General features: G+C 38.4%; 1 protein-coding gene across 1 annotated transcript in view; it reads right to left on the reverse strand.

Moving 5' to 3' along the window:
* Nucleotides 1–258: 258 nt before the first annotated feature.
* Nucleotides 259–12,709, reverse strand: part of adgrb1a (adhesion G protein-coupled receptor B1a) — an 89,422-nt gene continuing 76,971 nt past the window's right edge. The window contains exons 25-32 of the mRNA XM_079625064.1: nucleotides 11,814–11,912; nucleotides 9,027–9,198; nucleotides 8,829–8,924; nucleotides 8,702–8,741; nucleotides 5,640–6,295; nucleotides 3,000–3,035; nucleotides 2,743–2,901; nucleotides 259–1,896 (exon numbers count right to left, since the gene is read on the reverse strand). Coding sequence (XP_079481190.1) covers nucleotides 1,702–1,896; nucleotides 2,743–2,901; nucleotides 3,000–3,035; nucleotides 5,640–6,295; nucleotides 8,702–8,741; nucleotides 8,829–8,924; nucleotides 9,027–9,198; nucleotides 11,814–11,912 — 1,453 coding nt within the window. The 3' untranslated portion in view covers nucleotides 259–1,701. The remainder of the gene's footprint in view (nucleotides 1,897–2,742; nucleotides 2,902–2,999; nucleotides 3,036–5,639; nucleotides 6,296–8,701; nucleotides 8,742–8,828; nucleotides 8,925–9,026; nucleotides 9,199–11,813; nucleotides 11,913–12,709) is intronic.

The raw sequence follows: 12,709 nt of genomic DNA on the forward strand, positions 1-12,709 counted from the left end.
TCTATCTATCTATCTATCTATCCATCCATCCATCCATCCGACTTGTCTATCCATCTATATTACTGACTGTCCATCCATCCATCCATCCATCCGACTTTATATCATCTATCTCTGTCTGTCCATCTATCCATCTATCCATCCATCCATCCATCCATCCATCCATCCATCCATCCATCCATCCATCCATCCATCTATCTATCTATCTATCACACAGCAGCCTGGGCAAATTCAACAAGTTTTGCAGCACCAATATGACATATTTCTCTTTATTATATAGATATACTTTTTTTATTAGAAATATGACACATTCATTTTGTGCTCTGAAAACTGTACAATAACAAAGAAACCCCAGTGAAATTAAAAAAGGAAGTGTGGAAAGGCAGGGAGTTCATGGTGGAGAATTCAGGCAAGTACGTATCATCTGGAGTGACAGTCAGTGATATCGAAATACACACTGTTACATGATGTTACAGAACACTCATATAGTCCAGTAACCCGATGAGAGTTGGGTGGGGGATCTCAGAATCGCGATGATATCTATAATAATGATAACAATAGTCCCCAAGCACAGTAAGAAAGATATTTATAGGCTAAAATTCATTTTGTAGAACTCTTCTGGAAATAATTACAATGCTGTACAACAGGACTCTGAGGAGTGAGTCTTGTGCTTTCTCTGTGTGCGACCACATCCAGCCAGAGAATAACACCCCTCTGCAGTTTCATATATAAGACTATTTATAATATATGTATTTATATATTCATATTCATCTCCGTTTACTCTTTCAAACTTGATTCTGCACATATTCGGAGACACAGCAGTTTGTTTCAGGTCTCTCAGCTCCAGTGATTCTGATGAAAACATCAAGCGAATGAAAACGTGAACCCACCAACTGGACTTCGACCTGCTTCCAACCTGAATCCCACGCCGACGTCACTTCGCCATTGACCGACTTCCGAAGGATCCGCAGGTGGATGCGGCGCATGGGGCAGCACAGTGGCTAAGTTGTGGCTGTACTGGCTCAGGAGGGCGTTCGAGACAGATTAACAGTCATATGCAGATGGCTTTGGGCAATCACGTCACCTCTTGTGCCCTAAGCGTACGCATGTGTCACACTGATCAACAACGATGATAATTATACTAAGAATACTCAAGAATTTGATTTTGAATGACGTGTAGCACACCTGATTCCTGTCGGGCAGTTGTAGCGCTACGTCTCGCTCTCTCTCTCTTTCATAACGCTCTCGAATGAGACATGAACACTAATATGTATCCAGAGGTGTAAGAAATTGAAGGCCACTCACTAAGGCTCATCTGCTCTTAGCCTGAACTCCAGTCCTTCCTTTTAGTCAGTCATTCCCAATGTTCCCATGGTAACATCCCGGGTCACTACTTAACTTGCCCAGTTCAGCCGATCTTGGTAGCGCCAGCTCATTACCATAGCAACAGGCTCAGACCTGGATTTTCGAAAGTGTTATGATTCGCTTTGACATTAAGGAAAAGGCCATTCCAGGATTACAAAAAAAAAGAAGAAAAAAACACAAATAAAAATTGCACAGCCATGTTGCTTTCACTCTCGTTCAGTGTCTTTCTTGCATACTTTTTTTTTGCCTGCACTCTCGCTCAATTATCTTCCCCTCTCCTTATCCCTGTTTCCCTGCGAGTAGAGTTTGTTCTGTTTCTCTTTATGTTCTGTTGGTCTTTCAGACCTCCGTCTGCAGGTCCATGATCTCTTGACCCACCAGAGGGATGGTGGCACTGGCCTTCTCCCACTCCACCGCTTGCATCTCCAGGGGAGAGGCCTGTAGGGGCTCCAGCTCCTTACGCACCCATGATGGTGGGGAGTGGGTCTTCCTGATGCCCTCCCACACCCGCTTACTGGGGGTCTGCTGCTTGTCCTATATTATCAAACATAAAAATGTTTTCAATTTGAAATTTATGTAAAATGTCAAGATCTAAAACAAAAACACAAAACCAAAAATGTATTATATATTCAAATACAGGAAATTAATATTATTGTTAGGGCATATATTATTATTATTCTTGTATTTAATATACATTTAGTTGAATACAGGAAATTAATATTGTTAGAACAAGTATTATTATTATGTTATTTAATATTGATTTAATGGAATACAGAAAATTTATATTATTGTTATTATATATGACAATTATTATTATTATTGTATTATTATTAATAATAATATTATTATTAATATACATTTAATTGCATACAGGCAATTAATCAATTATCAATATTTTACTGTATTTATTCAATATTTCTTTAAGGGAAAACAAAATGAACATTATTATTTAGTAAAATTATTAATTATTATTTGTAATACATTTTAATTCATTGTTACATTATATTTATGGATGTCAAGTCGAATTAATTTTATCTAACATAAAAGTTTATGAATATATATGTGTGTGTGTATATATATATATATATATATATATAAATATATATATATATATATATATATATATAGTACAAACTTTTATGTTAGATGCGATTAATCGCAATTAATCACAATTAATCATGATTAATAAATTTGTCAGCACTAATTATATTATATTATATTATATTAATTGTCAAGAAATGATTGTCACATAACCTGAATTCTCCTAAATGAAAAGTTTCTTTTGATCTTGGGAAGAAACTACTTTTTTTCCACCAGATCCCATTAGCGACAAATACATTGAGAGATGTAAGACATGGAGTGATTCGTGTAAATTCGTACACTAAGGTTGGTTTTATCGCTGCCTCCTGACGACACACTCCATCTCTTCCCAGGCTTCCCATCCACTGGGGGAGAATCTCTGTCCTTCTCTGCATGCTGCAGTTTCCTGTTTAAATCCTGGAACATGTCCTGGTGGCGCTTCCGTGTATGCATGATCTTCTGCAAAACAAAACCGGTCTTAAAACCACTGCAGCGATGAAGGAATCTGCACCACGCAAGACTGCTGTCATTTGTGGAAAGATTTACATTACACTGACCTCAAAGTCCAGCTCTGCATAGCGTGATTTTCGTCTCTAAAGGACAAATAAGAATAAAGGATGTTATTGTGTGTCCTTCCAGAGTGGTCTTGGGGAAAAACAGCAAATGGGTCATTCTCGAAATACAGTGATAAACATGTCCTTAGACATGCAAGTCATTAAAAAGATTTCAGATATTTTGAAACAAATACTTTATAAAAAACATAATTAACATCATAGCATAATATTACAATACATAAATGTAATGGTTTACCGTTGAACAATCTATGTTGAAAAAATATATTTATACTATTTTTTTTCTATTTTAAACATTAGTGCATGGAGCAAAACAATTTTTTTAAATAAAATACAATTAACATTTAAATTCAATTAATATAAAATCTATTTTAATATAATATAATATTATATTATATAATTTAGTGTTTCCAGTTTAAACAGCAAAAAAAGCAAAACAGTTTTAATATAAAATACTTAATCAAATTAACTTATTTTAATGAACATTTAATGAAACTAACATACAATCTTTTAATAATATAAATAATTAATTTAGTTATTAGTTAAACTATTATTCTGATTTTAAAAAATACAAAAATATTAATATAGGAAAGACTGAACTTCAAATGTTCAACATTTTAAAATATGTTGTACTGTATGTCAGAAAGTCAACACTGTTTGAGAATGACCCACATGCAATAAGTAGGGGGAAAAATGAGTGTAAAATGTTGGCACTTAGGGCAGACTTTGAGAAAGCATTGTGTTGCTTGTATATTGCATGTTTCCGCCGAGCTCCTGGCAAGAGTGTGCAGTAAACAGCTTGTGACCGAATGGCCTTTCTTTAGCCTGTCGGAGAGCGTCTGAGGGCAGTCTGACATTCTGCCTGTGCTGTGCGTGGCTGCAGCTGTGCGCCCGCAATGCATTCTGGGAGCATGTTTGGCCTGAGGTGAGGAGGAATCCATGCTTGTCATCTGCTCCCTTTTAAAGCATGAGCAAAATCTGACCTTTGCAGAGACTTTCTTTTCTAAGCGGGATAATTGCAAATGCAAAGAGGCATAATTTATGTAGCCTTCTTTCATTTCTTCCTTTTTAAAACGGCAGGTCTTTCATTCCATTAAGCGTTCCGATGCAGTTTTCATTGAAACCGAGTGTATGTGCATTGGCTGATGTCAGTTGAAATGTAATTCTGAGCCACGTAATGACAGACACTCTCCACAAACATGTTTTTTTTTTCACTCCGCACATAAATTAGGACACTCGTTCCCTTGTGGCAGATATGACAAACATTGATGTGAATTCACAGCATCATAGGCAGATAGGTCTACAACACATTCCTCTGAACCAGAAACCAAAGTGTCCATCAGTTTTCAGTAATAATCACGGCTGAGAAAAGAAAGTGTATAAGATGAAGATGAAAAGATGTCTTGATTTAGGACCGTAAAAATAGCATCCACGGAGTTGTAAGACGCACGCAGATTTGTGCTGTTAGCCATCAAATGTTAATGTCACTGGGATTCTGAATCATTTAAGCTGTCAATCTTTCCACACAAACTGTGAAGAGCGTTTTCATTATTTAGACAAAATTAAGTAAAACATGCTCGTCTACAATGAGGAAACAGGTACAGGATATCTATCAGAACGTCTCTATGCAAAAGAATCGCATTTACTAGAAAATTTACCAGATTGAGTATGTGTAAAGTGTGCCTGAGAAAATATGGGTGGTCCAGTGTTTCTGTAAAAAAAATTAAATTAATACTAATACAATATTACTACCAATACTACTAATTCTAACAAACTAATCAGCTGTAGGGCTCATGAATATTAAACATGTTGTCTGAAATCAAACCGTAATAGGTGAGAGCAAGCCAATAAGATTGCAGCTTGCATGTTAGTTCCGCCCACTACCAAAGGATCTGGCAGTGACTTCTGCTTCGGTAATTTCAAACAACGTCAGTCAATTTGACAGGAAAAAAAACAAGAAAGAATCCCATTGACACGTAGTACGTATATTCTACATGGTGTGTAAGACTCTCTCGGGTTCTCTCTCTTTGAGTGCATGTGAAAAAAAGATAATTCTTAGCAAAGCGAATTCTTAGCAAATAGCGTAGGTGCCTATGCACTAGAGTTTACAGTTCATCACAATACGCTGCGCATACATTTATATGATATCAATAGGAATAGTGTGAGTCACTCAGTCGGAGTGTTAGTGTAGGTAAGAGAACATATATCTGTGCTACGCTAATAGTTTAATGTTGAACAACCCTTTTATTTGGTATACGACTTGTTACACAAGCACTGGCTGAGTGAGATCCTCCTTTGCTCAGCCAAAGCGTGAAAGCAGCGCTAATCATACCTGTGTGATCATATGTTAGACCAGCCTATAGTGAACACAACTGATCTTTGGTTTTAGAAGGTAGCCAATAAAGTATTTAAGTCAGAGGGCTCAAGTCCAAGTCAAGTCGCAAGTCATTGTTGTCCAAGTCGAGTCGCAAGTCTTCATTGATTGTGTCGAGTTGTCACAAGTCAAGTCCAAGTCATGCAACTCGAGTCCACATTTTTGAACGATACCCAACTCTATACGCGAGTGATTTACTCGTAATGTAGAGGGTTGCATTGTTTGATCTCATGATTATCGTTGTTTCTTACCTCCAAAGAGCTCATTGACAGTGTGGAGATGGTCTCGCTCTTAGACATCATGCCGGAGTTCCCAGAGTCCCCTTGCTCACAACTGTTTATCATCTGGGATTCGCTGGAGATGTTCTGCACTGTCTGCCCCGGGGAGTCCCTCTCTGAGCAGGAAATGCTGATTCTGTCGGTGGGCAAGCTCTTTAGCCCGAAGCCTGGCACGGGATCGGTGCCAGCAGGGTTGGCCAGGTGGATGAGCCTGGTCTGGGGTAACTGTTCGATGCCGATGTTGTACTTAGTGGCTTGGTCCTCCTTGCCACCCTTCGAGGGCCTAAGGGTGTTGTTGTTGTTGGGCAAGAGCACGTAACCCTGGCCCGACCCTCCTCCTCCGCCGCCTTCAAGACCGCCGCTGTCTCCCGGAGCTCCGTCCAGCTGCTTGAAGAGCTCGCCGTCACAGATGTAAATAGATTTGGCTCCGGGTAGTTCAGTGCTGACCCCCGCAATGCCGCCTTTGTCGCGGCGCATGGTGAGAGTGTGGCTGGCGTAATCTGCAACGTTTTGCAGGTGGACCTTTGCCATGCTGGCAGGAAGGGTGTTGAAGTTGGAGCCTTTCTGTACCGTGATCTGCTGTGAAGCTACCTTCTCCTCGCCTTGTTGGGAGGAACGCTTCAGGGTGCCTGCAAATCAGAGGGAAAAAGCCTTAGTAAGTGAAAAGGGATCATGCTGATTTGATAGCAGTGCTACATTTTACTGCCCTTTCATCAGCTCAAATCATAACTTCTTCAAGTTAACAAGATTTTTAATTCGTTTTGGCAATGATGGTCATGAAGACCTTTGATTTTCTGCAGGTATTTAGAATATCATGAGTGTCACATGTGCTTATGTATAAGTGTAGTAGTTGAAACTACATCACTCATTCACATAGAGACATCCGAAATTGCATTCCTTCCTACTACATAGTAGGGCGAAAAACAGTATGTGACAAAATAAGTATATCCAAATTCACAGTTCTCATAAAAGAGTAGGCAAAAAGCACGATGACCTTACTACTTCTGGCGAGATTCTGAAGTGCACATACAATTGACACTTTACTATCCCATGAGGCCACGGGAGAGGATTTGTGAATGGCAGAGAAGCGACGCAGCTGACGCTGGTAGGTCACATGATAATGACAACATGGTGCATGTAGTACGTCCAGATTACATTCATACTACACACATTCATACTATATAGAAATATACCTTTTTAGCGGTCATGATTACTTATTTAAAGTGCCCCAATAGTTGATTTGTGAAAATTACCTTTCATGTAGTGTGTAACAGCTCAAAGTGAATGAAAACATCCTGAAAAGTTTTACAAAGTTTTTGTAAATCTGAAAGTGCACCGTATATAAAGTTATTGTCTTTAAAAAGTCAGTGTTGACTCAGAGTCAATGAAATGAATCGGTTTTCAAACGAGTCGTTAGCTGTTTTGTTGTGACGTCAAGGCGAAACATTAGCATAATGCCCGCCCACTTATTGCGCCCAAGGACGAGCATGTGAAGAATCAGTGGTTAAAATTCATATCACAGCAGTATAATATAACTTTTGCTGTGTTCCCTTTATTTTACTGACTACTGCTTCTCAAATCTCGGAGTTCAATGCAGGATTCGCAAACCGCTTGCTCTTGAAAGATGGTGTTCAAAATACTTAGTTTTGAGTTTTATATTGCGTTGGTCTCCTGCTAACTGGTTAACTCACATTATTACTGTTTTACTAAAATACTTCTGCTAATCAGTTGTGGGCCACTATTACCTAAAACTGTCTATTAATGCAGATTGTCTGTCGTTCTCACTACTTTGAGGAAAGATTAAGCATGGAGCAAAATAATTGGTTTATTGATGGACATGCACTTGTTAATGCCAATGGTGAGGAATTATAGTTGCAACATCTCATAATGTACCTCAAACTGAGTAGCGTATCAATGAGAAACGTCCTACTCGAGTCGTGATGGAGGTTCGGGTTGAATAACTAGTTCTTCCAATGTTTCATCATAGTACTCGCAGTCGGATTGATATGATAAAATCGACGTCATTGTTCGTTACTGTGTTTAGTTTACGGTGTAGGAAGCCTCAGGACCATTTTTTACAGTCTATGCTCAGGACACGCAGAGCTGACGTTGTTATGGCAATGGGCATTTTTGTTTTCGACACGCACGCTTGTACACGGTAGACCAATAACAACAGACTGTGTTGCCTGGCCAATCAGAGCAGAGTAGCTCACGGAAAGGAGGGATTTAGAGAGATTGATTCATCTGACATCTGATTCATGTTTGAGAATCATTGAAAATGTGGTGATGTGTAAATGTATATTATGATAATTTTTTTTGACCTTTGATGCATGTAAAGCTGTTGTAGGAGACTCCAAAACAACATTAGGAAACTTTAAAATAGCATAATAGGGGCACTTTGAAAGAAGTACCTACTCAAGAGAGTATGCAATTTCGGATGCAGCCTATGCAAATTTTCAGGTAATCATTGGTTACCTTACAAAAGGTCTACGGAAAACAGGAGCAAGCAAAGTGGAGATTGTTTGAACTTTGAGGGTCGCATTACAATGCTTTGTATAATAATTTGGCCAAAACTTTAGCTTCAGCAAGACATGTGAAAGGATCTTTTGAGTAACCAAGTGAAGGGGGGCTGATGGAAGGCTTCATTTTTAGTCCTTCACACTTCAAAAAAAGCAAAAAATATCACAACACAAGTCTCTATTTCTAGACGCTAGCTTGAAATGTCGTCTTGACAAATAATCAGAATCACATTTCCGATAGATATCAGAGAAGAAAGCTGCTATCTGATAATGAAATGTCGGGAGGGACTTAATTAGGACAGGCCGGCAGATCTGAGGCACGGCAAGGGAACAGACAAGTCTATTTATCTGCATTTTGCTGCTCGCCAGCAATCAGATCGTGTTCTGAATCTCCTTGTAGAAAATGCATTATGCGGCCTGTAAAATGGCACTTGTCTTGTCTAAACAGCCGGCTGCACCTCTCAGATGGACATCACAGCAAATTGAAATGACCAGAGAGTGTGTTGAGAGACTCACCTGATCGGCAAGCAATGTCTACATCCTTTTCAAAGTCAGTCTGGAGAAAAGAGAGAGAATGAGAGATTTAATTCCCAATTTCATGTTTTATGTGTAGCAGAAATACAGAAATGTAGTCGCAAGTCACCATCAGCTGAGCATGGCCGTTCTGGAAAGATCCACCTGAGTCACCGTTTCCATCTTCTTGACGATCAACAACGCGACACTTTACTGCCTCTTGGACCTAATCGATTGTAAAAATTGTGTTTAAGCATTTTAATTTGCATCTAAAATTGGAAGTCTGCCTTTAAATTTGAAATTCAGGTATGGGACAAGGTTCACGCACCTCTCTGCGAAGGATGCAATGCACCATCACGATAACAAAGCCTTCGAGAGAGTCAAATACAGCAAAAAGAATCTGAAACAAGGCTGAGCGGCGGTCAGTGATGGCCAGGACCGCCGACATCCAAGTGAGAGCCAGCAGTGGAAGCACAACACAGGAGCTCCACAGCGACGCCCTACAGGACAGGAGCAGAATTACAGTGAGTGAAGGTTTATATCACCATTGGCATACAAAAAGACAAAGAGGGCAAAACTAAAGGATAAGCCTTTCTTTCGGAGTGACTTTGGTTGATATTTAGAAATTTCTTATAAAACTAATTAATACTTATAACGCATATTATTGATTTCTTGGATATCTGATGAGTGTTTTAAAAGACATGAGTCTGGTATTGCGGTAAAAAGCATTAATATATGAATACACAGATCGATACAGTGCTCAATATGAGCTAGAGTTGCCCTTTTTGTTGATTATACTCTAAATAATATCAATATGCTCAAAACATGGTTCAATCACAGTTCAAAACATATGTGAACAGGTGCAACAGGTAAAAATAAGCCAAAAGAAGCAATAAAAAGGAGCAATGGACGATGAAAAAGAGGAAGACAAATGAGAGGGTGAAAGATGAAGGAATGTAGACACATCAGTGGTCTTTAGAGACAAACTCTCCCCTGATCATGGATTTGAAGGAAAGGGCCAGCATGCTCAGCAAAGTCCTACTTCTTACTATTTTTACTATTTTATTCCTCCCTTTTATTTTACAAATGTATTCTTGATCAGCTTCAGTCTACTGCATTTGCATCTTTTAAACTCACCAACAAACACACTGCCAATCACACACACACATCAAAGAACGCTCACACTCTCTTAAAAATAAAGGTTCTTTATCGACATCGATGGTTCCATGAAGAACTTTCAACGTCCATTGAAACTCTCCATTTCACAAAAGTTTATTTATAGTGGAAAAAGGTATTTGGGATTTTGTAAACGTTCTTCACACTTCAAAACACGGTTCTTTTCAGAACTGTTCATAGAAAGGTTCTTGATCAGTGGCTACACTGGGAAATAATCACAATTCATTATTTTCTTTGGTATACATTAAGGATTTACAATATATTTATTTTATGAACAGATCAGCAGATTCCATAAGGATGTACATAATAATCTTTATGAAGTACTCTGCCCTACGAAGCTTTCACCTGACATCCTTTTCACAAGCACTGCTAAACACAACCGTAGTCATCCCCAGGCATATATGCACATATATCAATACATGCATAATGCTGTAAAACACCATCAACCTTTTACCCTACATGTCTGCTGAGGTATGTTTACAAATTGCTGCAATTCACCGTATTGCAGGTTGCACGATTTCAACCTCTGTTGTTGTTTCTAAGCTGCCGCCACATACAAAAAGATCCTACAGATTCTCACGTACATTAATAAATGGCTGGTCTATTTTATCTCATAGTATAGAGTAAAACACACAGCCAGCAGAAAGCTTATGACAGAAACCAGACCAACATGGCTCATTTCAGTATCGCAGTCAAAAAAGCCATTCTTGGCATGGCTGCTATTATTAGCCCTTAAAAAAAAGGTCCCATGGCAACCATTGCTTCCATCAAAACACCATAGAGTCCAACCAAAACACCATTCGGTTAGTGTTACTGCGAAAACTGATAACTTGGCCACCATTCATCAAAAAAAAAAAAAAAAAAGACAGAAAGATGCAGAAAGATTCCAGTACTTTTTGAAGAATAGTGGTTGACAAATCTGAGGTTTTCAATACCCTATATCTACAGTATGCGATATGTTAATTCCTTCGAATTATACCAACTGAGATGTATATAAATGTGCTAAAATGTTTAATTTTAGCTCATCTGTGAAATTTTATCAGAATGTTTTTCGTATTTTATTTCATTTTTTGAACTAGCTTTTATTTTAGTTTCAGTTAATAATTTTGTTGTGCTTTTGTCATTTATATTTTTTCTGTTTCTGTTTAGCTTTATTATTTTATTTCAAAGTAATTTTAGTACTTCAACTTATTTATTTTATTTATTTGCCAGGGTAACATTAATTACATTTTATTTAAGCTTTTTATTTCCAAAAACACTTTTTAAAAGTTTTAGTTCACAATAACAACACTGAATATTACTCAAAATGTATTAAAATATCTAAAAGTCCCAACGCATATGTCAACCGCCTAAGAAGACATGGTTTTCTCAAAAAAATGACCAAATACTGGCAGATTTACCAATTTTAAAGCTGGATGATATATTGATCTAGCGCTTATTCAAAAATGGTTTAGCATTATGCTAGCAACACCAAGGCGATGGGTTTGAACCCCAGGAAATGCACATACTGAATGCACTGAAAGTCATTTTGGATGAAAGCGCCTGCCAAATGCATAAACTCATTTATTATAACTAAACCTATGCTACTTTGACAGAAATTATGGTTACCATGGTACCATCTTGAGCAAGGAACCGTCTGGTCAACTGCGCACTACAAACACTTGCACTCACACACACACACACATACACAGCAGGGCTCCAAAATGGGCTCCTATTGCAATCTGCATGATTTAGCAGTGCAACAGCATAAAAGCTCCGTCTCTGTTTATCGCTTCTGACATTACAGCTAAGGAGCACTAGCAGGGTGAGGGAAATGAATGGGGGAGAAAACCAGAAAAGGAAATAAAGAGGGGTGAGGTAAGAAATATGCAGAAAAAAAAAGAAAAATAGAACCGAAGGCAGAGCATCAAAGAGTTGGTAAATAATTAGCGGGACTAACATGGCGTTACTGGTAGCTGTGGTGGAAACGTCAGCCGACGAGATAACTCCGCACTTGGCACATTTGAGCGTCATATTGTACAGTGGCACTGTCATCTGACTGCAAAGTCAAATCAACACACTGAAATACACATGTACGCTGATATATAACCACACACACGCTCTCGCACACACACACATACACAGAGACACATACACCTACATACATGTTGATACACAGACCTAGCAGACACAGAATCCCCTTCAAGCTCCCACTCAGGGCAGATCTCTGTCAAGGCTTTGGGAAGAGTGCAGGAATGATGGAAAAGATGCTGTCACGATAGTTTTATTTCTAAATAGGCCTGATTGAATATGTGGGACAAAGAGCTAGCAAGTAAAAATAAAATAAAATAAAATCAACTCTATATGTCATGCATGTATGTATGGATTACCATCACTTATTTCCACTGACAGTCTATGTAAAATATTTCATGATAGGATTTTGATTCTGTCATATCAATGACATCAAAATCTTCTTTTGCATTAGTATGCCATATGGAATTTGCTTGATTTAGGCTGCGAGCAGTTTATCCGTCCCACTCTGCATCTGTCTTTGGTCCCTGGAGAGAGACATGGGAACTCGAAAAAGCTGGCTGAAAAACATACACACAAACATTCATGCGTGTTGACAGCCGGAGATCGTGCATTCACAGACGCGAGCTGAATCACGGTCATTTTAGGAGACATTAAAGTCATCCACAGCCATAACTGCCAATATCCTGCATGCATGAACTCTTGTTTCTTTTATTATTATGAAATAAACTGCAGTATACATTATTTAAGTTTGTAATGCCACTGTTGAGACAGAGACTATTTACTTTTATTCTAAAATATGCTTTTTTTACTGAGAATCTCATA

The sequence above is a fragment of the Phoxinus phoxinus genome (genome assembly GCF_949152265.1).
Source record: "Phoxinus phoxinus genome assembly, chromosome: 10".
Taxonomy (NCBI): Eukaryota; Metazoa; Chordata; class Actinopteri; order Cypriniformes; family Leuciscidae; genus Phoxinus; species Phoxinus phoxinus.